A 27130-nucleotide genomic window follows, 5' to 3' on the forward strand; every position below is an offset into this window, starting at 1 on the left:
GTTTAATATCATTTTTGTATTCCTAGTTATTATCATGGTTCTTGGCACATATTAGATGGTTAATAAATGTAGGTTGATTGACCACATTTTCCCAAGTTAACAGTTTTTCAGAGTTATTATCATTTTTATCATTATCCATTTGTTTAATGGATTATAAGGATTTGTAATCTCATTAATGTGACTATTCATTCTGACAGGACAGACTGGAACTATTTATCCTGTAAATTTATCAGAACAGGTTCCCCCAATATCGTGAGGAATCCTTTTTAACTTTCTCTATTAGCCTACTCGAAGCATATGAGCTATTCATTGGTTCTCCCTAAACTTCAAATGACCATCATTTCTCTCTTGTATTTGTTTGATAACACTCTTTATTCTGCTGTGCCATAATTCTCATTTGTAATTTGTTATATACATATACCATTTTCTTTTTCATTATCCTCTCAATGAAAGTCATTTTCATTTCCTTGAATATTATAGTGTCTTGAAGCTATATAATGCCACTAGAATGAAATTAGCATCATAAAGCTGGAACTTTTCTTTGGGGGAGTGGAATTTCACAAAAACCTTTGCAAACAATCTAGAAACAAGTTGATGGTATTGTAGATGGGGATATTAGAAAGAAACAGACAATGCTTTTCTTTGTGCTGTTTCAGTGTTAGATTGCACCTTTTTTTGTTTTGTCATATAACTGATTAAAAGATAGAGACCCTGCAAAATTCCACTGAAGTATTATTTATTAATTTTTTTAAAGCAAGTGATTCAGTAAAGAAAAATACTGCTATGAAAACTAGTCCCCAATAATAACTTCCTATTTACTTATCAACATAGGAGTCCTTTAAAGATATGAGAAAGACATAATTGTAGATGATGAGGTCCTCCAGATGAAAAATAAGTGAATAAACATTTTAGCTTCCACTATGTATCAAGAACTGCATTGTATTTTATAAATATTATCTCATGTGATCCAAACAACAACCCTGGGATATAAAAATTATTATTACCAGCATTTTTAAATTGGAAAACCTGAAGGAAAGTTACTTGTCCAGGATCACATAGCTAGTAGAGATATGAGACCAGATTTTAGATCAATTCTTCCTAACTCCAGATTCATCACTCTAACTATGGTACCACCTAGTTGCACCTATGTTTGCAAAGGATATTTTGAGTATAACAGTATACCCTTGAAAAGTACAGAGGCTCCTAGATGAGATCTATAACCAATGGAAAAAATTTTAACAACCCTCCATCTCAGAAAAACATTGTGGATGAGATACCTATAATTTACAATATCATATATAGTCATAATAATAATGTAGGGAAGCTCATATGCATATTAATATACATAGCAATCTGGTTCATTAGTCTACTCTTCAATTCTAGGATCAATTCACTGTTTATTTTCTCCCTCTCATACATACATATATACATACATACACACACACACATACACACACACACACATATATATGAAAAAGGAGGTACTTATATTTTAATGGAAAAGGCATTAAATAAATAAATATATACAAGAAAAATGCAGAGTAGATGGGAGGTAATCTTAGAGGAGAAGCCTTAAAAGATGGGAGAACTAGAGAAGGTTGCATTTGAGCTGAATCTTGAATAAAATTAGGAATTCTGAGTCAAATGAAAGGAGAGATTCTTCTTATACCAGGAATGGGGGACAATTAATACAAAGGCACAGAAAAAAGAGATAAATCTGAATGTGATGAATAGTCAGTGGACAATATACCTAAACTATAAATTGTGTGGAGGGGAGTATCATATAGGTAGTGATTGGGTTGTGAAAATATTTTAATGCCAAACAGTGGGGTTTATATTTAATTCAGGAGAAAAGAATGAGCCAGTGGAATTTATTAAGAGAGAAAAATAGTCAGATCCCAGTTTAGGAAAATTACCTTTGGCAAATAAATGGAATCTGGATTGGAATGGAGATAGACTATGGCAGAAAGATAGACTTATGACAGTTGGAGGTTCTTGTAATGCTTCATGAAAATAGTAATAAGGACCTGAACTGTTCAGGTGGCTATGTGAATGATGAGAAGGAATATATTTGGAAGATGTTAAAAAGAGAGAAGCTAAAAGATCTGACACTTGAGGGTGAAGGGTCAAGGAAGGCACTGATCAAATGAATGAACAAAAGAACGGCGGATATCTACAATAGTAGTAAAGAAATTAAGATTGGGGTTCCTTTGGGAAGAACAGCATTGAGTTCTACTTTTAACATGTGGAGCTTGAGATGCTTGTGACAAATATAATTTGAAATGTCCAACAAAAAGGTAGAGTTATAAGACTGGAGCACAATAGAGAGATGAAAGCTAGATCTGTGAGACATAATCAGTTAATCAGAACTAATAAGATCATGAGGTGAAGGAATATAGAAAGAGAGAAAGACTCTCAAGAAGGAAAAAAACAATAAAGTAGTCTCATGAAAGTTCAAAGAGAAGAGTGTCTGGGAAATTGGTCAACAATATTCCATGCTCCAGAGAGGGGGGTAATAATAATAATAATAATAATAATAATAATAATAAAAGCAGCAATTTTCTGTCAGTCTTATTGCACATTATCCCCTTTTGCAAATGCTGTTTACCCTCTGATATATTTGCTATTCCTTGAACTTGACTTTTGATTTCTTGCATTTGCTGTCACACAAAATATTTCATGGTAGCCCACCATCCCACCTTCTCATGCCTGGAATACACTCTTTCTGCTTGTTTTCTTCTTAAAATCTCTGGTTTGTTTCAAGGTTCAGCTCATGTGTCATCTATGAGAAACCTTTCCTGATCCCCTTAGTTATTAGTAGTTTCACATTGATCCTCAGAATATAATGGATTATTTATTTACACATTGCATCATTCCCAAACCCCAGCCTATTAGAATATAATCTTTGAGAACAAGTTTTTATTTTCATATGTATCCAGAAGCAAACATAGTGCCTTGCACCAAAACAGTGCATAATAAATACTTCTTTTATTGGATTGAGTTTAATATATTATTTATCTATCTAACTTTACCAAAATTTGACTTTGAAATTAAGTACTGGCTTTATTGGATTGACATTATTTGGAGGGTAAATGTATCCAGTAATTAGAATTTTCATAAACTTACATGGAGGCTTAAATCTTATATTTGAAATTTACCCATATCAAGGACAATTCTCATAGCTACATATATGTGAAACTCAATTTATATAAGCATATTTCTGAAATTGATCTTTAAATTGAGTTGCATTTAAAATGCTCTGAAGAGTCCACTACTTTAAAAAAAATTGAAGGTGAATCACTTTGCATAGAGACTAATAGCTCCTTAACTTATTGTGTAAATTCAGATGATTACTTGTCAGGTTTTCTTAAAGAGCTATATAATATTCACAAAATATTTAGTAATAAGGAAAGCTATGCCTGGGGTGGTATAAACTCGTAATAAAAGTCATCAAACATTTTCAGTAATCAGTAAAGGCATTAAACTAAATTATACTGCAACAAAATTTGTAAATATATATATGCATATATATTTATACTAAAAATGTATAAATACACATGTATTTGCATGCACTTTAAAAACAGATTATAGACAGACTTAGTTCTTGGCCAAGTAAAGAAAATACGTAAAGTTATTCAATGCACCTCAAATATCAATTTTTAAAGAAAAAATAAAATTTATCTTTAAATCCTAATTTTACATATCATAGCCATTTGGCCTTTTCAAACTGACCCTTATCCTTATTTGGAACAAAGACAATTAAGCAAAATATCTGTTATGTCTGACAGTATAAATACTTTTTATTCTCTTATTCTCCTAACTCTTTACCATGAAATAAAAGGATAATATTTTGTAGAACTTACGTAGGGTTACAAAGAATGTATAATATAGAGTTCAATTTATGGAACATATTTGTTGGATATATGTTATGGAATTCAACTTTAAGTGATCTTTTTTCATTTTTCTTGTTAGAGATACTGTGTATATTATTCTTTTGATTTTGCTTATTCCACTCTATATCAATTCACAGAAATCTTTCTATAATTTAATGATTATTTTCAGCTTTGTCATTTCTAACTACACAATATTGTATTTCATGCATATACTATAAAATTTGGGACATGCCTTAATTGATGAGAATCTAATTTCTTACCATTTCATTGCTACTATAAGGAATTTTGGTATATTTTTATGTTTTTTCATCATTTTTCTTGAGTTACAGATCTTTGTTCTTCTAATGGAATTATTTTGTCAAGTTCTGATAGCTTCCACCTAAACATGAATGTTAATTCATTTGATATTATAATTTTAATTATATTAGAATAGCCTGTCCACTAACAATGAATATCTCAATTACTTGTGTTTCTCTTTATTTCCTTAATATTTTTGGTACTTAAATTTATACTGTTTGCATATATGATTATAAGTCAACATATATGTATATATATACATATACATACATATATATATACATATATATGTGTGTATATATATATATATATATATATATATATATATATATGTTATTCATTTGTTGTTACATTGAATGAATTAAATTCCTTGTCATTTTTTCTGGGTTTGGGTAGTGTTCCATGGAAATCTTCCTGATTTGAGGGTTTGGCATTTGGATTTTTTAAAAAAATCTTGCTAACTTTCTGAAGTTATTAATTCTCACAAGTAGTGTCTTGTTTGGTTTTCTGGAGTTATCTAAGTACTGAATCATGTCATTTACAAATACAGATAGTTTTCGTTCCTCTCTCTTAATGTCTATACATTTGATTTTGTTTACTTGTTTATCAATATAGCTAGCATTTCTACAACTATGTAAGATACTTATGGTGAGGAAAGCCAACCTTGCTTAACCCCATGCTTGTATTGAGAATGCTTTTACTGTTTTTCTACTGAAAGCAACAGAAATTGTTGGTTTTAAATATATGCTTTTGGCATATCAAATGAGGGATTTTTCACATCTATATTTTAGGCTTTTTAACATAAACGGATAATGGTTTTTTTTTCAATTTTTAAACACCTATTGAAATAATCATGTAATTTTGTCATTTTTGTGATTGTGTTAATTATATATATTGTTTTCCAAATATTGAAATATCTTTATATTCCTTGTATGACTTTAAGTTGGGCATAATCAGTTATTTTCTGGATAGAATAATGTACTATTCTTTAAATTTGGCATCAATATTCAATAGTGATATCATCTAATGGTTCTTTATTTTGTCTTCCTGTTTTTTGGGGGGATTCAAAAATCATATTTGTGTGCCAGCATCATTTATTATAATGATTTTCTTTTTTTTTAGAATAATTTTGCCCATGTGTATATTAATTGCTCTTCATAAATTTGTTAAAAATTTACTTGCGAATCAGACTGAATGAACACAACTTAATTATCATAGCAACACAGATGTTAGGCTATCCCTATTTTGAGCTAGGTACATGAGACAAAGTAATAGGAATTTATAGGAGATAACATTGAATGCGTAGGGCTTATATTGGAGAGATAGATCCTATCATATATGGGCTTGAGAAATTCTTATATTAATAAAATTTATTTGATGACTGTACAACACAGCACTTTAAAATGAAAAAAAAATGTAGTTCTCAGTTGGACCAATAAAATAGGAAATATTGGTTCTCATGATTTTAAATGGCTACATAAGCAATTTTGAATTTAATTGATCATTAGAAGATAATTTTACCTATTTGCAAATTAACCATAATACAAATCAGCAACCTAGCTCATATGAAAAGTGGGCTCTTAGCAATTATTTTTTTGAATTTAATTCTAAGGAGCTCAAAACATTTTATCAGGGATGTGTGTGTATGTGTGTGTGTGGGGGTGGGGAGGTGGGGGGATGTGTATGTGTGTATTTTTCCATTTGGATTCAAACTGACTTAATGGTTAGAAGAATAAAGACAGAGTTTTTGAGTGATTTTTCTAAGCTCAAACAGTTGGTCATGGAGTTCATAATTTCTTAACTTGAATTATTTTATATAATCATTTGGTCTTCTAGACTTTCAATCCATTCTTCAGTTATGAAGTTTTTCATATACCTGAGATAGTTATGTGAGTTATACTTAGCCATTTAACAAAGAATGAAAAAACCAAGAGAAAATAAAGCAAAATGAAAATCTAACATTCAGCTCTAAATATAAGAAAAGAGTAAGTCCATATCACTTAAGCTTTTTGTGCTAAAACTCTCAAATATCCTGGAATTTGGAAGACTATAACAGTATAGTGAAGATGAACAAACAGGGAAAGAAAAAAAAATGATTCACAAACATCAACAAAAATTTAAAGGAGCTGTCCATGAAATTTATGAATTTAATAAGTTCCTGGCTAGGATGCAAATTTTTGAAATCATGTAAAAGGAAGAGCCAGGCTGCAAAAGAAGGCAAATAGGAAGCCCTGAAGAGGAAAAAAAAATTACTTGTTTTATTCTTGGAGAATAATTTATTTTATATCTGTGTATAAACAAAGGATTTTATAACAAGGCTCCCTGAATGGAAACAAATATTTCTACTCATTGTATAAGTAGAAATGTATATTGCTGGAAATACTTCATTGTGTAAGATTTTTTTTTCATTTTTCATTGAAAATCGTTATATCTATAGTAAATTTTCTAAATAGACTCACTCATCTATGATAGGAATTATATAATGATAGTTATTTTATTGTATTGCCTACCAAATGTGGCACTTAGTTGGAATAACATTAACTAAGACTTTCAAATCTAAAATATCTTTCTTCCATTTCCCTCACACAGATATGTATATACTGCATTTCTCTGTAAGCATTGTGTACTGAGTTTTAAAGGTATTAATAGATATGAAAAAAGTAAGCCTGAGTCTGGAATGCACAGCCATAATTTGGAAAGGAAAGCACATTTATCACTTAAAGGACTACTGAAATCATCCTTCTGTTATTCATGTCACTAGAAAGGATCACAACCCCACTAGCAAATACTTTCTAGTGTGATGTGGACTACAAAGATGAGGTCAGAAGTCACTGGCTTAATTCTGACTCCCAAAGATGGTTTAAAAATAAAGAAATATTAATAAATACCATGATTTTCAAGTTTAAAAAGAATCTTTTACAGAGGAAGAAAAATTTATAAATCTCAGGAAACAAAAATAAATATAATGGCAGTGCGTCATAGATGATTTCTATTAAAATAAAATTATTTTTAATTTTTAACAGCATATTTAATAATAATAATAAAAATTAACATTTTATAGGGCTTACTATATTCCAGGCATTGTGCTAAATGATTTACAATTATTTCATTTGATACTCACAATAATCCTAAGAGATAAGTACTATTATTTCTCCCATTTCATTGATGAAGGAACTAAGGCAAACAGACAGTGGTTGTGATTTATGCAGGGTCACACAATTAAAAAGTATCAGAAACAAAACTTGAACTTGGGCTTCCTGACTCTGGACATGGCATCTACTCTATCCACTGTGTTACTTAATTGCTTCTAATAATTAATCCAAGACTCCATGGGAAGTGTACATATCAGTTAGACAAAGTCTCTTACCTCAGAATAGTATAATAGTTGACCCATACATGAAGCATCTATTGTATATCAATTTTCCCATTTTACAGATGAAGAAATTGAGATTTAGAGCAGTAAGTGTTGGACATAGCATTTATACACAAGTGTATGAACACATGCACAAGCACAATTTTCTTCTTATGTTAGAGATATAGAAGATGTACATAGAGTAGTTACAATACAAAGCATCACATGAAACATAGCATGTACAAACAGCTGAGTAAAGAAATGTTATCTTTAACCTTTGGCAGTCAGTGAATTAGTTTATCAGAGGACTATCTGGACTACCTTAACTGTCAGGCTAAGAGTTATTAATAGACAATGGAGACACATAGAATGTGACATTTGTGCTAGATCTTAAAGTATGGGTCCAATTTCAGTAGGAGGATATAGGAAAGGTTTCTCCAGGTCAAAAGAATAGCATGGTCAGAGACATGGAAGCTGGAAAATCCAAAACAGAATTAGGGAGTTGATACTATTTTGTATTTTGTACAGGTTCTGTTGTCACTAGCACTAAGTCTTGATTGTTATACATAAATCTAGAATTTGGCTTTAATCTCACCCCCCATCTTTCATCAGTAAGGGCTAAAATAATTTATCTGTGTTTTAGCAATAAAAGATTCAAGGGGGGAGAAAACACAAAAATAAAAACCAAGGTTTTTTATAGGAGAATTCTAAGGCATACAGCTTTAATTCATATAGACCAAATTTTGAAAAGTATTCAAGTAACACTAAAGCTGATCCAGGTTTGTAGAATTAAAAACAACCACAGGGAGAGGCTATCATTGACTTTCTGGTATAGCAAGACCCTCCTTCAGTTTGTCTAGGTTGTTGTTATTGGGACCTAAGATAAACTTCTCTGTGATGCACAGCAAGAGGCAAGTAGAGCTTGCAAATGTTATTGGCTTCTTTGCTGAGTCTTATTAATACTATTAATTAGCACTATTATAATCTATGAGTAGAAGAGAAATTGGACTCATTCTGTATTGCTCCAGAGAATAAAATCAGGGTGAAATCAACTAATTTACAATAATACTTTGCTTTTCACCGGGTCATATCTGGAATCTTAGGGTTTTCAGGGATAATTCAAAAAGTAGTCCAGTTTGAGATACAACATATAGGAAGAGTGACAAATAAGGCTGAATTAGTTGGTTGGATTTAATGTGGAAGACTGTAGCTATTAAACATAATGAGTTTGGACTTTATTCAGCAGACAATGGAGAATCATGAGAGGTTTTTGACCCTATAAGTTATATCAGCTGTACCGGAAAGAAGATTTATCTGTCTTTTGTGAAAAGGAGAGATTGTAAGAAGAAAAGATTTGAGAAGGGGGGAGAAATTAGAAGACTTTTGCAACTGTCTAGGCAAGATGGGGAAAGGCACATCATTTGGAGTCATGAAAGCAGAAATGGAAAGTAAGAGGCATATGAAATGAAGGGAAAACTGGCAACATTTGTGGAATGTTTGGATATGGGAAGCAAGAGTAACACCCAGAATTTGCATGTGCATTATGAGAGGAATGTTGTTACTGTTAACAGAAACAATAAATTCAGGGATAGAAACTGATTTGGAGAGAAGATAAGTAATTTTGTTTTAATAATGTTCAAATTAAGGCATAGTCAAGACATTTAAATAAACGTTTCAGGCAAATGAAATGTGGGATTAAAATTCATTAAGATGGTTAGAGTGGGTAACATCAATTGGAAAATCATCTACATGGAGATGTGGGCAATGGAACAGACCAAATCCCTAAATTATATTACCTTATCATTGATAGAGGATATTTAAAATTAAATTTCTTTAATACATGGTAAGGGTCCTTTCTATACCATAAATTGTCATTTGCTTTTTCTTTGTACCCATTTTTTGGTGAAAACTATTGCTCTGACCAATACTGCCTAACCTTGGACAAACTTTGACAGACCCCAATCTCCTCAAGAAGAAAATGAAGTGATTAGACAAGATGGTCTTTGAATTCTTATATAGTTTATGCTATAATCCCATAAAAGATAGGTGAAAATACTGAGAAATGTGGTAGTAGATAAAAAGGAAGGTAAAAGAATTCATGAATAGTGGCCTAAATTCTTAAGAAAATAAATCTGCTAGGAATGACATAGATGAAATGGCATTGGACCTCAATGGGTAGGGAACTTATGCTATGGAGTCTATGAAAAGAGAACAGCAAACACTAATGACGTCCAGATGGTCTCAGAAAACATACATTTGTTATCATGAACATATATCCTAGTCATCAAGATTCTCTGATGGGATTTGGCATGTTAAAGGTGAGAGAAAACATTGAGTGTCATACAGGTTTGGTGATTTTGTGGTGAGTATGACTGAAGGACAAAGGGACACTGAATGTATAGTATAGAAGGCATCAGTGAGATTAATTGGATGCTGGAGGCAATAGTAAGAGAAATAGATTTTTATTCAATCCATTCAGATACAAACTCAGTTAATCAAAGCAAGGATTTATAATTCTGCTTCCCTTGTCCAGGAGTGCATTGGTTCCCTATCAGTGGCACCAATGAACAATTCCTTGTTATTGGATATACCTTTATTATCTATAAGAAAGATTTCAAGCCAATTACGGTATTTTAAAAGTTTAGTGATCTTTGTTGTCTTCTTTTTCTTCATTTTTTTTTCTGTTTTCTGACTCCTTGAAGAAGTTGTTTCCTCTTTTTTGATTTTCTTTTGCAACACTTTTTTTTTTCATTCTTAACTTGTCTTGCATCCGACACCAACAAACTATATGAACTTGAGAAAATATTTACCATCCTAGAGTTCAGTTTTCTCATATATAAAATCTCAGTAATGTATTTTCCTGAACTCAAAAGCATAATGAAGATCAAATTAAAGTAAATGCATCCAAACATTTTAGAATTTTACATTGTAGATGTGTATATTTGTTTTTAAAGTTTTTCTCTTAAACCAAAAAGAAAAGTGTTGTAGACATGGAATTAAAGAATTAGATTCTAGTCTCCAACTTTTTGGTTGGATATCATGAAATCAAGTCTCTGACAATTTATGCCCTAGCTTCTCAAACAAAACAAAGAAACCTCATTTTTCTTTTCTTTTCTTTTTTTTTTAATTTTTATTTAATAATTACTTTATATTGACACTCGTTTCTGTTCCAATTTTTTTTCCCCTCCCTCCCTCCACCCCCTCCCCTAGATGGCAAGCAGTCCTTTATATGTTGGATATGTTGCAGTATATCCTAGATACAATATATGTTTGCAGAACCGAACAGTTCTCTTGTTGCGTAGGGAGAATTGGATTCAGAAGGTATAAATAACCCGGAAGAAAAACAAAAATGCAGATAGTTCACATTCGTTTCCCAGTGTTCTTTCTTTGGGTGTAGCTGCTTTTGTCCGTCATTTATCAATTGAAACTCAGGTCTCTTTGTCAAAGAAATCCACTTCCATCAAAATATGTCCTCATACAATATCGTTGTCGAAGTGTATAATGATCTCCTGGTTCTGCTCATTTCACTTAGCATCAGTTCATGTAGGTCTCGCCAGTCCTCTCTGTATTCATCCTGCTGGTCATTTCTTACAGAACAATAATATTCCATAACATTTAATGTTATTATGTTATGGACTGGCGAGACCTACATGAACTGATGCTAAGTGAAATGAGCAGAACCAGGAGATCATTATACACTTCGACAACGATATTGTATGAGGACATATTTTGATGGAAGGGGATTTCTTTGACAAAGAGACCTGAGTTTCAATTGATAAATGACGGACAAAAGCAGCTACACCCAAAGAAAGAACACTGGGAAACGAATGTGAACTATCTGCATTTTTGTTTTTCTTCCCGGGTTATTTATACCTTCTGAATCCAATTCTCCCTACGCAACAAGAGAACTGTTCGGTTCTGCAAACATATATTGTATCTAGGATATACTGCAACATATCCAACATATAAAGGACTGCTTGCCATCTAGGGGAGGGGGTGGAGGGAGGGAGGGGAAAAAAAATCGGAACAGAAATGAGTGTCAATATAATGTAATTATTAAATAAAAAATTAAAAAAAAAACATTCATATACCATAATTTACCCAGCCATTCTCCAATTGATGGGCATCCATTCATTTTCCAGTTTCTAGCCACTACAAACAGGGCTGCTACAAACATTTTGGCACATACAGGTCCCTTTCCCTTCTTTAGTATTTCTTTGGGATATAAGCCCAATAGAAACACTGCTGGATCAAAGGGTATGCACAATTTGATAATTTTTTGGGCATAATTCCAGATTGCTCTCCAGAATGGTTGGATTCATTCACAACTCCACCAACAATGCAATAGTGTCCCAGTTTTCCCGCATCCCCTCCAACATTCATCATTATTTTTTCCTGTCATCTTAGCCAATCTGACAGGTGTGTAGTGGTATCTCAGGAAACCTCATTTTTCTTGAAAAACAAAGTGTCTCTTTAATCAAATACCAATATAATCAGACTATAATTATCTAATTAACTTTTTTTTTTAATTTTTATTTAATAATTACTTTATATTGACAGAATCCATGCCAGGGTAATTTTTTTTTTTACAACATTATCCTTTGCACTCGTTTCTGTTCCAATTTTTTTCCCCTCCCTCCCTCCACCCCCTCCCCTAGATGGCAAGCAGTCCTTTATATGTTGGATATGTTGCAGTATATCCTAGATACAATATATGTTTGCAGAACTAAACAGTTCTCTTGTTGCATAGGGAGAATTGGATTCAGAAGGTATAAATAACCCGGAAGAAAAACAAAAATGCAGATAGTTCACATTCGTTTCCCAGTGTTCTTTCTTTGGGTGTAGCTGCTTTTGTCCGTCATTTATCAATTGAAACTCAGTTAGGTCTCTTTGTCAAAGAAATCCACTTCCATCAAAATATGTCCTCATACAATATCGTTGTCGAAGTGTATAATGATCTCCTGGTTCTGCTCATTTCACTTAGCATCAGTTCATGTAAGTCTCGCCAGTCCTCTCTGTATTCATCCTGCTGGTCATTTCTTACAGAACAATAATATTCCATAACATTCATATATCACAATTTACCCAGCCATTCTCCAATTGATGGGTATCCATTCATTTTCCAGTTTCTAGCCACTACAAATAGGGCTGCTACAAACATTTTGGCACATACAGGTCCCTTTCCCTTCTTTAGTATTTCTTTGGGATAGAAGCCCAATAGAAACACTGCTGGATCAAAGGGTATGCACAATTTGATAATTTTTTGGGCATAATTCCAGATTGCTCTCCAGAATGGTTGGATTCGTTCACAACTCCACCAACAATGCATTAGTGTCCCAGTTTTCCCGCATCCCCTCCAACATTCATCATTATTTTTTCCTGTCATCTTAGTCAATCTGACAGGTGTGTAGTGGTATCTCAGAGTTGTCTTAATTTGCATTTCTCTGATCAATAATGATTTGGAACACTCTTTCATATGAGTGGTAATAGTTTCAATTTCATCCTCTGAAAATTGTCTGTTCATATCCTTTGACCATTCTAATTAACTTTTTGGAGGGAGGGAGTATTTAGACTTACATTGATAGAAGTAGAATAACTAATATTCTTGGGGTCCTCAGAAATTAAATGACTATCAGGATTACTCTATATAGTTTTATCTATATCTATATCTATCTATCTATCTATGGCAAGAGTTAGAGTAGAAGAAACACTAGATTTGAGTCAGAAAAAGTAGATTTAAACTTTGCCCCCATCTCTTAATATTTGGTGACCTTGAACACATTAGTTTTCTGGGTTTTACCATTAACATTTTTAAAATGAAGGAGTTGACTACTGAGATTTCTTTTAACTTGAAGTCTATATTTTTATCAATCCAAGTCTTCAAGATTCCAAGGCAAATATTCCATCCATTAGACTTTCATATCTCTCAATTAGTCTTAATTGATTAGAGGCTATTGGATTAAGCTCCTTAAAAAAACATTTGATTAAAGTCAAGTCAAGTCAATAAGCATAAGAATCCCCTTTATGCCAGGCAGTAGAATAAGTACTTCTACCTATTAGAAGATAGACTCTTTTCTCTCCCACTCTTAATGTTTAAAGGATAACATTTATAGAAAACTGCACAAGGAAATAGAATCACCCCCTGACAACAATTCTAGGGTTGGTCTTAGAGGAACATTAATATATTTTGTTCATTTCCTCTCTTTCTTATTCTGTGCTGAAGCCAGCAGAGGAGTTGATGTAATGAGATAGCTTGTCTTTGAAGCATAGATATTCATTAGTCATCACAAAGTTTCTTTAATGAAACATCAAATAATATTTTTGCTTCTATTTGTATTGATAATTTTCAAAAAGTCAAACTGTCTCAGTTCATCTTTTGGCATAGAAAACTATATACTTTCACTGAATGAATGAATACATAAATGACAATATAACTCTTGCACATGTCCATAAGTACAGACTTTTAGACTACATTCATTTGTGAAGCCACTTTGGAATAATTTAAGAGAAACTATTGAAAATTATATAAACATATGCATTTCTATTTTAATTGGATGAAAAAATTCATAAGTGACAATATAATGCTCACACATGTCCATAAACAGAATTTTAGAATATGTTCATTTTTGAAAGTTTGGAATAATCATAAAAGAACCTAGAAAAATAAATATGTATATGTTGTGATCTTGAACTGTTTTCACTACCAATAGCCAGATTAAAAAGGGAAATCAATTAATTATCTAAATTATCTAATGATCTGTTTTTGTGATGTCAAATATCCTGATGCTTATCTTGAAGGCATATGGAGATGTTTGCTTTTTCATTTTTTTTTAAAAGATGTGTTAATATAAGATAAACCCTGGACTATTTCTGGTGATATCTCCTTCCAAAACACACTTTGATTCAAAATGGGATATTTTCCCTTTTTTGTAGTATAACCATGTAATATGATTCTTCCCTCGTCCACCCCTGCCCCCAACTTGTCCCTCTGCCAGGCTTTGTTCCTTTCAACAACAGCACCAGACTAAAATTTGTTTAGTTCTGATACCGTACTGGAAGCAAAGTGTCAATCTTAATGTTATGGTTAAGTGATTGCTGGCTTTTATGTTGTTAACATTACATGGCCCCCAATTGAATAACAAGGCTGTAAGTCAATAATGTATAGAAAGGCTGGTCTGCTGCTTGGGCTTCATTTGTATTTGCAGTGTTCACACTCTCTTAACCAAGTACTAGATTGTAGATGGCAATAAATATTACCTACTGTTTTGGAATGGAAATATAACAGGCACTGGCTTATGGATTTTAAAACATAATGAAAATGGGCTGTGATCCATAATATGACATGTTGCCAATTCAGCAGAATTCCAAATATTGACTGACTATAAATTGCACAAGTTAGTAACTAATTGGGGACCTTGCCAGACGAACATGCTTTACATAGTTTCAAGTGAGCAATAAAGTCACTGACAGTGTAAGTAGGGAAGTCTTCCATGAGAATTAAGTATTATATACTGTTGTTATTTGTGCTTTATTCTTAAAGAAGACCCTAACATTAGGGAAGTGATGGCATGACTTGCAAGTGAATTGGATTTAAATGAAGGAGGGCTGTGCAAAGTTACCAGCCTCACTTTCTCCTCCATAGTCATCTGGATCTAGGGATAAGATAAAATTTAGGAAAATTGGAGATGGCTTGGTTACAGTGGGAGACCTTGACATTTTTAAGCTAAGATTTTTTAATAAGTTTCATTTTGACTGAGGCAACAAGTCAATGATTAAGGCAGGATAGGAACTGAGACAAAGAATAGCCTCTTCTACCTAGTCAAAAAAAAAAGTCAGTCTGGGAGGAAAGACCTTGGTTTCTGGTCAAGACAGAAAAAAAAAAATTACATTCATTCTGAATAAAGCAGGGCCCAAACATTGACCAACTGAGATTTGGCCTGGGATCTGTTGTTGGCCATTCAATAAGAGTCAGAGTGATTCCTTTCTTAAAGACCATGTCTTAAACCCAAATCATTCTGACTCTCAATTATTATTTAGGTTAATTATTGGGATAGCTGAAAGAAGAGGCATAAAAGTGAGGCAATAGGAGAAATCTATTATTCAATTGTTGTATGTACTCAGTTAAAATTTTGTTAAAGGTGATTGTAGAGTCAAATTCTTCCTCTTACACATATTAGCTACAAGTTATTTAAATTCTCCAAGTTCATTTAAGTTTCTTTATCTTTAAAATGGGGTGATAATTCCTATATTACCTACCTCAAAATGGAAAGATCTGAAATAATATATGTAAAATATCTTATGTAATATATAACATATGAATGTAACATGTATACATATATTATGTCTAATAATATGTGTAAAGCCTAAAACACTAATTGCCTGCCATTATTATACATTGATTACAAGAAGACCAGAAACCTCATTAAATATTAAGGAAGGGGGAATGATAACTAGGAAATAAATTCTTTATTGATAAAAAATATTAGTTGATATGAATTGTTTAAAGATAATATCAGGATAACATACAATAATGAGGGCCACTAAACTGTATGCAAAGAATCTTATAGGCTACAATTTGACTTGGAAAGCCACATATTAGTACTGTTAATGTTTTATGACATTTTTCTACCTTTCTGTTATATGTTTTATAATTGGATTTTAATTTTGTTTGAGCCATATAGGTATATGTAGGTAATATATCTAACTTCTCTACTATATAAATTTTTTCCTATTTCTTTCTTTTTTCTCATTAGTAGAGAAACACTGTGGCTGGATTTTTCAGTTATTAGTATGGGAATTATTTAATATTTACCAAATCACCTTCTCAAAATATATCTCAAATACAAAATTCTTAATTCTCTATTTGACTGCTGTATAGGCCCGTGCCTTAGGATTTGACTGGCCTGCAGGAAAATTGCTATCATTAAAGTCCTAGGCAAAACTGTATTTTTTTTTCTTTGACTCTCTGCTAAGACCTTTCTTAATTACTCCTCTGGTTTCTACTAGAATTACCTTTCTCCTTCTCCCAGATATCTACTACCCTAACTTTGTAAGTCTCTAAAATGTCATTATCATGTTATATGGATGTTCTTCCCTGAAATAATCATTATTCCAAAATTATCCCTCTATTCTTACCTATCCTTTCTACCAATCATAATCCAATTCATTAGGCTTAACTTTTATTTTGAAAATAAAAAGAAAAGAAAGTTTTCAACATTTACCTTGTAAAACTTTGTGTTCCAAATTTTTTCTCCCTTTCTTCCTCCGATGCCCTAGAGAGAAAGTAATCCAATAAGCATTACACATGTGTAATTCTTCTATACATATTTCCATAATTATCATGCTGCTCAACAAAAATCATATCAAGAAAGGAAAAAATAAGAAAGAAAGCAAAATGAAAACAAACAGCAATAAAAAGTGAAAATACTATGTTGTGAGCCATACTAAGTCTCTGCAGTCCTCTCTCTGAGTGCAGATTGCTCTTTCCATAGAAATCTATTAGAACTGGCCTAAATAACCTCATTGTTGAAAGGAGCCATGTTCGTCATAATTGATTATTGCATAATTTTGTTGTTGCTGTGTACAATGTAATCATGGTCTTATTCACTTCATTTAGCATCAGTTCATGTAAGTCTTTCCAAGCCTTTCTGAAATCATCCTGTTGATCATATCTTATAGAACAATAATATTCCATAACATTCATATGCCACAACTTATTCAGCCATTCTTCAACTGATGGACATCCCTCACTTTCTAGTTCCTTGCCACTACAAAAGGGACTGCTACAAGTATTTTTGCACATGTGAATTCTTTTCCCTTTTTTATGATTTCTTTGAGATACAGGTCCAGTAGAGACCCTACTGGATGAGAAGATATGCAGTTTGATCGCCCTTTGAGCATAGCTCCATATAGCTCTACAGAATAGTTGGATCACACTTCATAATTCCACCAGCAATGTATTAGTTTCTTACTGCCCCTCCAACATTTGTCATTACCTTTTTCTGTAATCTGAGCCAATCTGAAAGGTGTGTATTGCTACTTCAGAATTGTATTTATTTGCATTTCTCTGGTCAGTAGTGAGAGAATTTTTTCATACAACTAGAAATGGTTTTAATTTCTTGATCTGAAAATTGTCTGTTGATATCCTTTGATCATTTATCAATCGGAGAATGGCTTTTATTCTTATAAATTTGAAACAATTTCCTATATATTTTCCCCAGTTTCCTGCTTCCCTTCTAACCTTGTTTGCATTGCTTTATTTGTATAAACCCTTTTTAACCTAATATAATCAAAATAATCTATTTTGCATTTCATAATATACTCAAGTTCTTCTTTGGGCACAGATTCCTTCCTTCTCCACAGTTCTGAGAAGACTATCCTTTCTTCTTTTAATTTGCTTATTATAACATTTTTTATGTCTAAATCATGAAACTATTTTGATCTTAAGTTGGTATATGGTGTTAGGTGCTGATGAATACCTAGTTTCTGCCATACTATTTTTCAATTTTCCCAGCAATTTTTGGCAAATAGTTAGTTCTTATCCTAGAAGCTAGGGCCTTTGGGTTTATCAAACACTAGATTTGTGATTGAATAGTGATTGGATATTGTGCCTTGTGAATCTAACCTATTCCACTGATCAACTACACTATTTCTTAACCAGTACCAAATGGTTTTGATGACAACTGCTTTATAATATAGTTTTAGATTTGGTATAGTTAGGTCACCTTCACTTGCATTCTTTGCATTAGTTCTCTTGAAATTCTTGACCTTTTGTTCTTCCAGATGAAGTTTGTTATTATTTTTTTCTAGCTCTGTAAATTAATTTCTTGGCAGTTTAATTGGCATGGCACTGAATAAATAGATTAATTTAGGTAGAATTGTCATTTTTATTATGTTAGCTTGGCCTACCCATTAGAACTTGATGTTCTCCCAATTGTTTAGATCGGACTTTATTTATGTGGAATACAAATTTTGTAATTGTATTTATATAGGTCCTTACTGTGTCTTGGAAGATAGAGTCCCAAATAGTTTATATTATCTATATTTATTTTAGATGGAATTTCTCTTTGTATTCTTGTTGCCAGACTTTGTTGGTAACATACAAGTATTAATAGTTTATGTGGGTTTATTTTGTATCTTTCAACTTTGCTAAAGTTGTGAATTCTATTTAATAGTTTTTAGTTGATTCTCTAGGATTCTATAGGTATATCATCATATTATCTGCAAATAATGATAATCTTGTTTCCTCATTACCTAGTCTAATTCCTTTAAACTCCTTTTCTTCTCTCACTGCTAAAAGTAACATTTCTAATACAATAGAATAATGGTGATAGTGGGCAGTCTTGTTTTACCCCTGATCTTATTGGGAATGGTTCTAGTTTATCCCCATTACATATGATGCTTGCTGGTGATTTTAAATAGATGCTACTGATCATTTTAAGGACTCCATTTATTTCTATGATCTCTACTGTTTTTATTTTTCTTAAATTTTAATTCATTTAATTTCAGGAATTTTAAAATTCCTTAATAGGAATTGGTGTTGGATTTTGTCAAATGTTTTTTCTGCATCTGTTGAGATAATCATTATTTCTGTTTGTTTGGTTATGGATATAGTCAGTTACTAAAAAAAAAAAAAAAAAAGATAATGCTTAATTTTGCTGAAGCACTGATTCTTGGCTGCAGTCCAAGATCTTTTGCCCTCCAGAACATCATATTTCAGGCTCTTTAAACCTTTAAAGTGGAAGTGCTAGGTCCTGGGTAATCATGATTGTGGCTCCTTGATATTTGAATTGTTTCTTTCTGGCCATTTGCTGTATAATGATCTTGATCTGATAATTCTGAAATTTAGCTATGCTATTCCTTGAAGTTTTTATTTTGATGTATCTTTCATGAGGTGATTGATGAATTCTTTCAATGGCTATTTTACTTTCTGGTTCTAGGATATCAGAACAGTTTTCTTTGAAGATTTCTTGAAAGATGATGTCTAAGCTCTTTTTAGCGCATATATTCATGTATTCATTCCCTGTTTGGAAAACTATGATTAAGTTTGTTTAGTGGTCACATTCCTATAACTCACTTATCATCTGACTTAATTGGGGCTGAGACAATCACTATCTCCTTTACTAGATTCAAGGCAATAGAGAATTAGGTTAATACAAGAAATGGGGAGGAGGGTCTTTTCTTCCTCAGTGATAAAGAATTATGTTATTTATATACTAGAAATTAACTAAAAATGAAGCATGGCATTAGTACTCAACATTTTTTTCTTACTTGGTACCTCACTGTTCTTGTGGTTAACTTTCTTTTCCAAACGTATCATTTCTGGAAAGCTAAAATGTTTTTGTGTATTTCCATTAATCACCTACAATGTTAGGTACAAAATAATTAGAATGGATTATAAAATTAACTTTCAGAAGATGTAAAATCTTTTGCAAACCACATAGACAGCAGTCTTATTTTTTTAAGTGCATCAGATATTAATTATTTTCTCTAATTAAATTGTAAAAGTTAATACCTAAGAATGTCTGAGATTTTAACTGTCAGATAACTTGAACACATAGCAAAGACTCTTCTGCTGTGTTTTTGATAAGTATGCTAAACTTTTTATTTTTATTTTTATACTATGTTTTATTAAATTAGGATTGACTTTGATTTAAAACTTAGCCTAATGCTTTTTGAAAATTTACTTTTTTTTTTTTGACAATTTTCAACAATTGGACAAAACTGTTTTGTCTTGTTTCTTGCCTGATTCATTTCTTTATTTCTTGTAGGTTTATTTCCAGCTGTGCTGAATCTGGCCACAAATGCACTCATCACCACCAATGCTACCTGTGGGGAGCGAGGTCCTGAAATGTACTGCAAATTGGTGGAACATGTCCCAGGGCAACCTGTGAGGAACCCCCAGTGTCGAACTTGTAATCAGAATAGCAGCTTTGCATACCGTATGTGTTTGGGTTTTGGCATTTGTTTTAGAATATATATGTGGGGGTTATCTACCATAGAATGGGAGGTTCTGTAGAATGTTGTTGGAAGAGAAGGATAGCATTGTAAAGACCTGAAAATATAGAATATTTTGGAATAACTAGTTGTTGTGCTGTTTGCAGTTGTGTATGGCTGTTTGTGACCTCATTTAGGGTTTTCTTGGCAGAGATACTAGAATACTTTGCTATTTCCTTCTCTCACTCATTTGAAAGATGAGGAAACGGAGGCAAACAGATTTAAAAGACTTTCCCAACACAGCTACTAAGTGTCTGAGGTTGGATTTAAATTCAGAAAGATGATTCTTCTGACTCCTGGTCTAACATTCTATCCATTGTGCCACATAGATGTCTTCAGGGAGACCTAAAACCATCCTTTGCTCACATAATTTTAAAAAATCTCCTTTGGACCTAAACTTGAAAAGTTCTGAGAATTGTAAGAATCATAGGCTAAGAGCTTCCTTGGTACTCATTGCCTAGAATTCAAGGTAATATATTTATCAGGTATCTATTGTGAGCCTAAGCTCTGTAGACTTCTGTACAAGTATAAGAAAGTTTCTGCTCCTAGTTCCCATTTTGTAAAATGAGGTGGATAGACTAGGCCTTTAACTTTCCCAGAAAAAAATAGTTAAGCAGTTAATAAAAGGCTCAATAGAATAATTCCAGGAACTCAGGCAAGTCCATGAGAAAGGAAAGAGGTTGCAAAGACCATAGTGGAACTAAGTTGGATTTGAGGGGAAAAAATGGATAGACACTAAATCAGAAAGAGAGAAAGGATGCTTTCTAGTAAGAAGCCTGGGCAACAATGGAGTAAGGGAAGGAAAAGAATGTCTAAATAGAGTTGAGATAAGGCAGTAGGAAGACAAGCTTAACCACAGTATAGAGTTCATTTCTACTGCTCTGTACTCAGGAACTAGCATCATCATCTTAAGATTACTATCATTGCCATAGCTAACATTTATATAGTGCTTTAAGGCATGTGCAGTGTTTTGCCTATGTTATTTTGGCCTTAAAACAATTATTCAGGAAAAGTGTTATCATTAACCCCATTTTAGCAATGAAGTAACTGAGAGTGTCATCGAGTGTTGGTGCATAATTTTTGTTTGCAGATAATTTTGCACCCAATATAGCCTCTGAAGGTGAAATGCATCAAAATATGGATCTATTCTCTGCTGCTTATACTAAGTTTGGTCTCACAGTTAACACCAAGAAAACATAGGTCCTTCATCAGTCAGCACCACATCATTCAAATGTGGAACCATCAATTACAGCAAATGGTGATGTTTTGAATACAGTGGATAAAGTCTCTTACCCTGGCAGTACTCTTACCATGTGTGTGTGTATGTGCATATATGTATTTGGTGTTTATCCATACCTATACCCATACATATACACACATACATACACCTTCATGCTTATGTTCATGCACATACACACACACACGTATATATATAAAATACACTTTTATACCTATGTGGACATGCATTTGAACATTATTAATGTGGCTAAACACGTAGAGTTCTTTATTAATTAAATATTTAAGTTTGATTTTGAAAGCTTATCACATATTTTAAAAAAATAGCAAGTTATACATATATTTGCAGTTTCATATGCAATCTACTATGTTGTAGAAATACTTATTTTATTTCTTAAGTTCAGAATAAAATAAAAATTTTAAATATAAAATTGGAAAATGTTTAACAAAATAAATAAAAATATAATATAATACAGATAAGATTAGTTGTTTTCTCGGTCAGTATGTATACTGAAGGGATCTTTTTCTGTTTGATTTGAATTTCATTGATATAGTTCATTGCAGAAACTGAGGCCAACTGAAAGTTAATGGTTAGTTCTGGGCACCATAGGAGGCAAAACCACAGTTAATATTTGAACTTATGTCTTCTGACTTCATATTCATTCCTCTTTCCTCTGTGCCACATTGCTTGCTGAAAATCCTATTAAAAAGAATAAATCATCATTCTTTGTCTTGATTTCCTGATTGAAAGCTTCACTATTTAAACATGTTTACAAATACTTCCTTTGTATTAGACAGCCACAAGATACAGTAGATGAAACATAAAACTTGGCATTAGGAAGACCTGAGATCAGATTCTATCTCTAACACTAACTATATGATCTTGGGCAAGTCAGCTTCTGCAAATAATCATATTATCTACTTCACAAAATTAGTCTGAGGATCAAATGAAATTACATATGTAAACTGCTTTATCAATCTAAAACTGCTATTTAAATGCTCTTTTCACCATCATTATCATTTCATGTTTTCTGACCCTTTAAGACAATCAATCATGGACCACTTTTCCCACAGAACAAGAATGCTTTTTATAGCCATCTGTATACTCATTTATAGTAGTGGTGACAACTTGATTTTTTCTGTGAGATAAATAAACATATATAATATATATATATATATATATATATATATTTAATGGCAGCTAGGTTCCATTTCAAGGTCCCCCTTGGGTACTTAACTTCCTCCAATTCCCTCTCAATTTGCCATGCCCAAATAAAATAAAACAAAGATTACATAAAAATACTTTATTAAAAAGTTCATTTTACTCATGAAATAAAAGTCCACATATCCAGTGATCTCCTAAGAGCCGGCAAATCTGTAATACCTCCTCTGAATCTGAAAGTGTGTTGGCTTCTGACTCCAAATTAAAAGCTAACAGTTTGAAAGGTTTACTTCATCAACTATCCCCTTAGCCAGTCATAAAATGAGGTTGGCCCTTAAATTAACTTGCAAATCTTTCCCTGTTGAGCTTGCTATATTTTTCATTTCCTTTTAAATAAGGAAAACATGCCAACAATTAATCAATGTTTTCAAATTAATTATGATTAAACTTCTGTAATGGGGATTATGGTTAATTGTTGATTCTTCTCCCAATCCTCCTTTTGGTGACTAATCCTCATATCAATTTGACCTGAGGTGGCAGATATCAAATTTTCCAATTAGACAGCTTCCATCCCAATTACCTAGGAGTCCTGAAGTTGCTTTACCAATGTGTGCTGTGTATTTGTTTTTCTACCACATATTACAATCCACTGGCTATAAAGATGATGCAGGACTGTTTATGTCAGAGGATGTTTAGGGAATGATGTTCCCTCTGATATTTATTTTCCTTCTAGACTGATGCCAGTAATATCTCATTTATGGTACCAATTCCTAAATGTGCCGATTTTAATACCCACTTGTGCTCCTGAGGACATTTTATTTGATATTTAGATATGCTTCTGGCATTTGTTGTTTTAAAGACTTGACACCTTTCTTCACTCCCACTTTCCATTAGAGCCAACTCTAATTATTAAATATACTCAGCACTTTTACTTTTCATTAATGAGATGGAATGCATCATCTTAGTGAATTGTTAATGAGAGAATCCAAAACAAAGTCTGCCAAACTGCTGAGCTGAATTAGATAACCTTACAATTGAAAAGGGGGCAACTAAGTGGTGCAATAGATTTAGGGTCAAGCCTGGAATCATGAAGACCTAAGTTCAAATCTGGCCACAGACTGGTACTAGAAGTGTGACCCTGAGCAAGTCATTTAACCCTGTTTGGCTCATTTTCAAATCTGGAGACTGAAATGGCAAACCACTCCAATATCTTTGCCCAGAAAACCCCACATGGGCTTGGAAAGAGACTCAACTGAAATGACTGAATATTAACAACAATTGAAAAGTGTGAGAAATGTTGAAGGTTTTGGAGCTTTTTCCAGAGAATCCAAAGTAATTTTAGTTTAATATGATATTAATTATTGGGACTAAGTGAAATTCACAACATCCAACATATAGAGGATTTTGGTAATGTGTGAAACACTTTTCAGAAGTGGTCTATGACTTAATATATAAGTCCTCAGAATTAGTTGCTTGAGGTTAGGAGGTGTTCAATGACTTGTTCAGAAACCCACAGCTAGTAAGTCAGAGAGATTTGAACTTGGCTTATGCTGACTATAAAAGTAGATTTTTATTCATTATGGCAGATAATCTCCATCAGTATGTATAACTCCATATCAAATGGAAAAAAAATAAATTATAAATTGAGAAACTTGTAAATAAAACGAAGCCTAAATTTGCAATGATACATTTTCTTTATTTTGTTCTTTGATTCTTATCTGAAATTCCCTCTGATTCTTTTATACTAATGTACTTTGATGGTTCATTTTGATCCTTGTTGTGGAATATTTCACCTCGATCCCTCATACATATTTAGAAAAAAATCACATTTTTTCCTATATGTATATCAGTTAAAATGTGATGAATGAGATAATTTTGGATAATTTCTCTTATTTTAAGATCACATGTTCACAATATATACATTCATATAAATATATGTGGAACTTGATAAATATTATATGTCATGTTCTATTTTAAGTACAGGCAATATTTAACTTTGAGCAATTTTTAAAAAAATCTTAGAATGGTTTTTCACATGGAATTCAGATTTTTCATTTTCTTAAATCTCTAGGATGGCCCTCAAAGCCCACTGAAAACCAATATAATTGGAAGATAGCATTATTACTACTATAGAATGCAGCCTCCACTTTTAATTTCAAAGTAAAAATATTTTTGTTGTATTATATTTTCAGTTGTGCTTAACTCTTTATGGTCCTATTTGAGGGTTTTTTTTTTTTGTTTTGTTTTTTGTTTTTTGTTTTTGTTTTTTAGCAAAGATGGTTTGCTATATTCTTCTGCAGCTCATTTTGCAGATGAGGAACCTGAGGCAAACAGGGTGAAGTGACTTGACCAGAATCATGTAGTTAGTAAGTGTTTGAGGCTGACCTCAGGAAAGTGAGTCTTTTTGACTTCAGGTCCACACTCAATCCACTGCAACATCTAGCTGCTCCCAAGAAAAAATAAATGCAATTATTACTTAGGATGTCAACAACTTCTTCATTGTAAATAGCTTTTGTATCAAGAATATTTTTTTTCCTCCTTTGTTCCTTTTTACTTCCCACCTATTAGTAGTGGAAATAGAAAGGCCCCTAGTTCCTATATCCTAGGAGTAAGTACACTGCTTTAGAGATAGGGACTTCTGCATGGTTTAGTTCAAGAAGGGTAGGATGATCTTTTTTCTGTGTTTTTTCTCTCTTGTTATAATAATTTTTTTTCTCTGAACATGATTCACAAAGCAATGTGTTAAATTAAATTTTTAAAAAACAAGAGGAATGGTGAAATGAGGAAATGGGTCAGAAAATGAAAATTTATGGCAGAAACTTTGGAATGAGATTTGGAAAAAGGATGGCAGCCAATAGGGACAAAAACTAGGATTGACAGATTAGGGTTAGGTTTCAAAATCTCTGAAGTTTGACAGTGGAAAGTAAGAGTGAGAAGAGATGATGATGCATAGATTATTGGAGGTAATTAGGTACAAGTACAAAGGCTGAAGTTGTAATGGTTAGATAAAATTAGAGGAGAGGATGAAAGACAAAGTAATGAGGAAGATGATTATAGAAGAGGGATAGGGACATGGTCATGAGTAGGAAGATTATGGAATTTTGAGTTTAGAAATTGATTTCCACCTTTGCTTTAGAGAAAAAAAATGAGGTCCAGGAACTTAGTAACTTGCTCTAGCTCAGATCCATTAAGGAGGAGGAGGCTGGGAGATTTGGGGCTTGTGAGGAGTGAGGTAGGGCTCATGAATGAATAATTAGCAGGTAGTTTTCCATTTTCTCCTTTTTTTCTTGTTTCACCTTCCTTGGTGGAATTAGATGGAAAAGATATTCTACAAATATAATTTCAAAGGGGAAAAGTGTGGAGGGAAGAGAAAAAAAAAGAAAGAAAACTTTGCTGAGGTCAACAGTAAGGAACCATATAGATCTCTCCTTAAAATGTTTTTAAATAATTGAAGGAAATGTGAAATTCCAGTAAGAGATTAGTGAAGATAAAGATGTATTTTTTTTCTTTTCTGAGTTCATGATCTCTCCCTACCAATCCCTAAACTTTTTGTGGACCCTTTGAGATTCCATGTACTCCAGATTAAAAATTCCTTCATTAGATAATAACATTGCAAATAGTAGACCATAAAATAAATTAAAGCAACAAATACCATATATCATCATATTGTTATTGTTCAGTCATGTTTGGTTCTTTCTCACCAAAGACTCTGGAATGGTTGGCCATTTCCTTCTCTGGGGTTTAAAGCAAAAAAAAAAAAAAAAAAAAAAAAAAAAAAAAAAAAAAAAAAAAAAAAAGATTAAATGATTTGTTTACAATCACACAGCTAGTGAGTGTCTGAGAGTAAACTTGAATTCAGGTATTCCTGACTTAAGGCCACAAATTCTATTCAGTGAGTCATCCAGCTATATTTAGTAACCAAGCATCTAAGTCCCATGTAGTCTAGGCACATACAATATTATTAGTGCACTAAAATAGCACTACATAGATTTAATAATAGGGTATAGCAAAACAGATAATACAGCAAGACTACAATGCATTACATTATATATTATGGGTACAACAGAATAATTTACATATCCCATTCAAATGAGCATCAATTGACTACAAGAGTAACAATTATACTTTCCATGAAGTTTCAGTACATAAGTTCACTTGTTCATTCACTGACTGTATTGCCTTCGTACTTCTATT

The 27130-nt window shown here is 32.4% G+C and overlaps 1 protein-coding gene across 1 annotated transcript in view; it reads left to right on the forward strand.

Annotated features, from left to right (window-relative positions):
* Window positions 1–27130, forward strand: part of LAMA2 (laminin subunit alpha 2) — a 770763-nt gene that overhangs the window by 204854 nt on the left and 538779 nt on the right. Inside the window, exon 2 of the mRNA XM_051997719.1 lies at window positions 20313–20483. Coding sequence (XP_051853679.1) covers window positions 20313–20483 — 171 coding nt within the window. The remainder of the gene's footprint in view (window positions 1–20312; window positions 20484–27130) is intronic.

The sequence above is a fragment of the Antechinus flavipes genome, chromosome 4 (genome assembly GCF_016432865.1).
Source record: "Antechinus flavipes isolate AdamAnt ecotype Samford, QLD, Australia chromosome 4, AdamAnt_v2, whole genome shotgun sequence".
Lineage (NCBI taxonomy): Eukaryota > Metazoa > Chordata > Mammalia > Dasyuromorphia > Dasyuridae > Antechinus > Antechinus flavipes.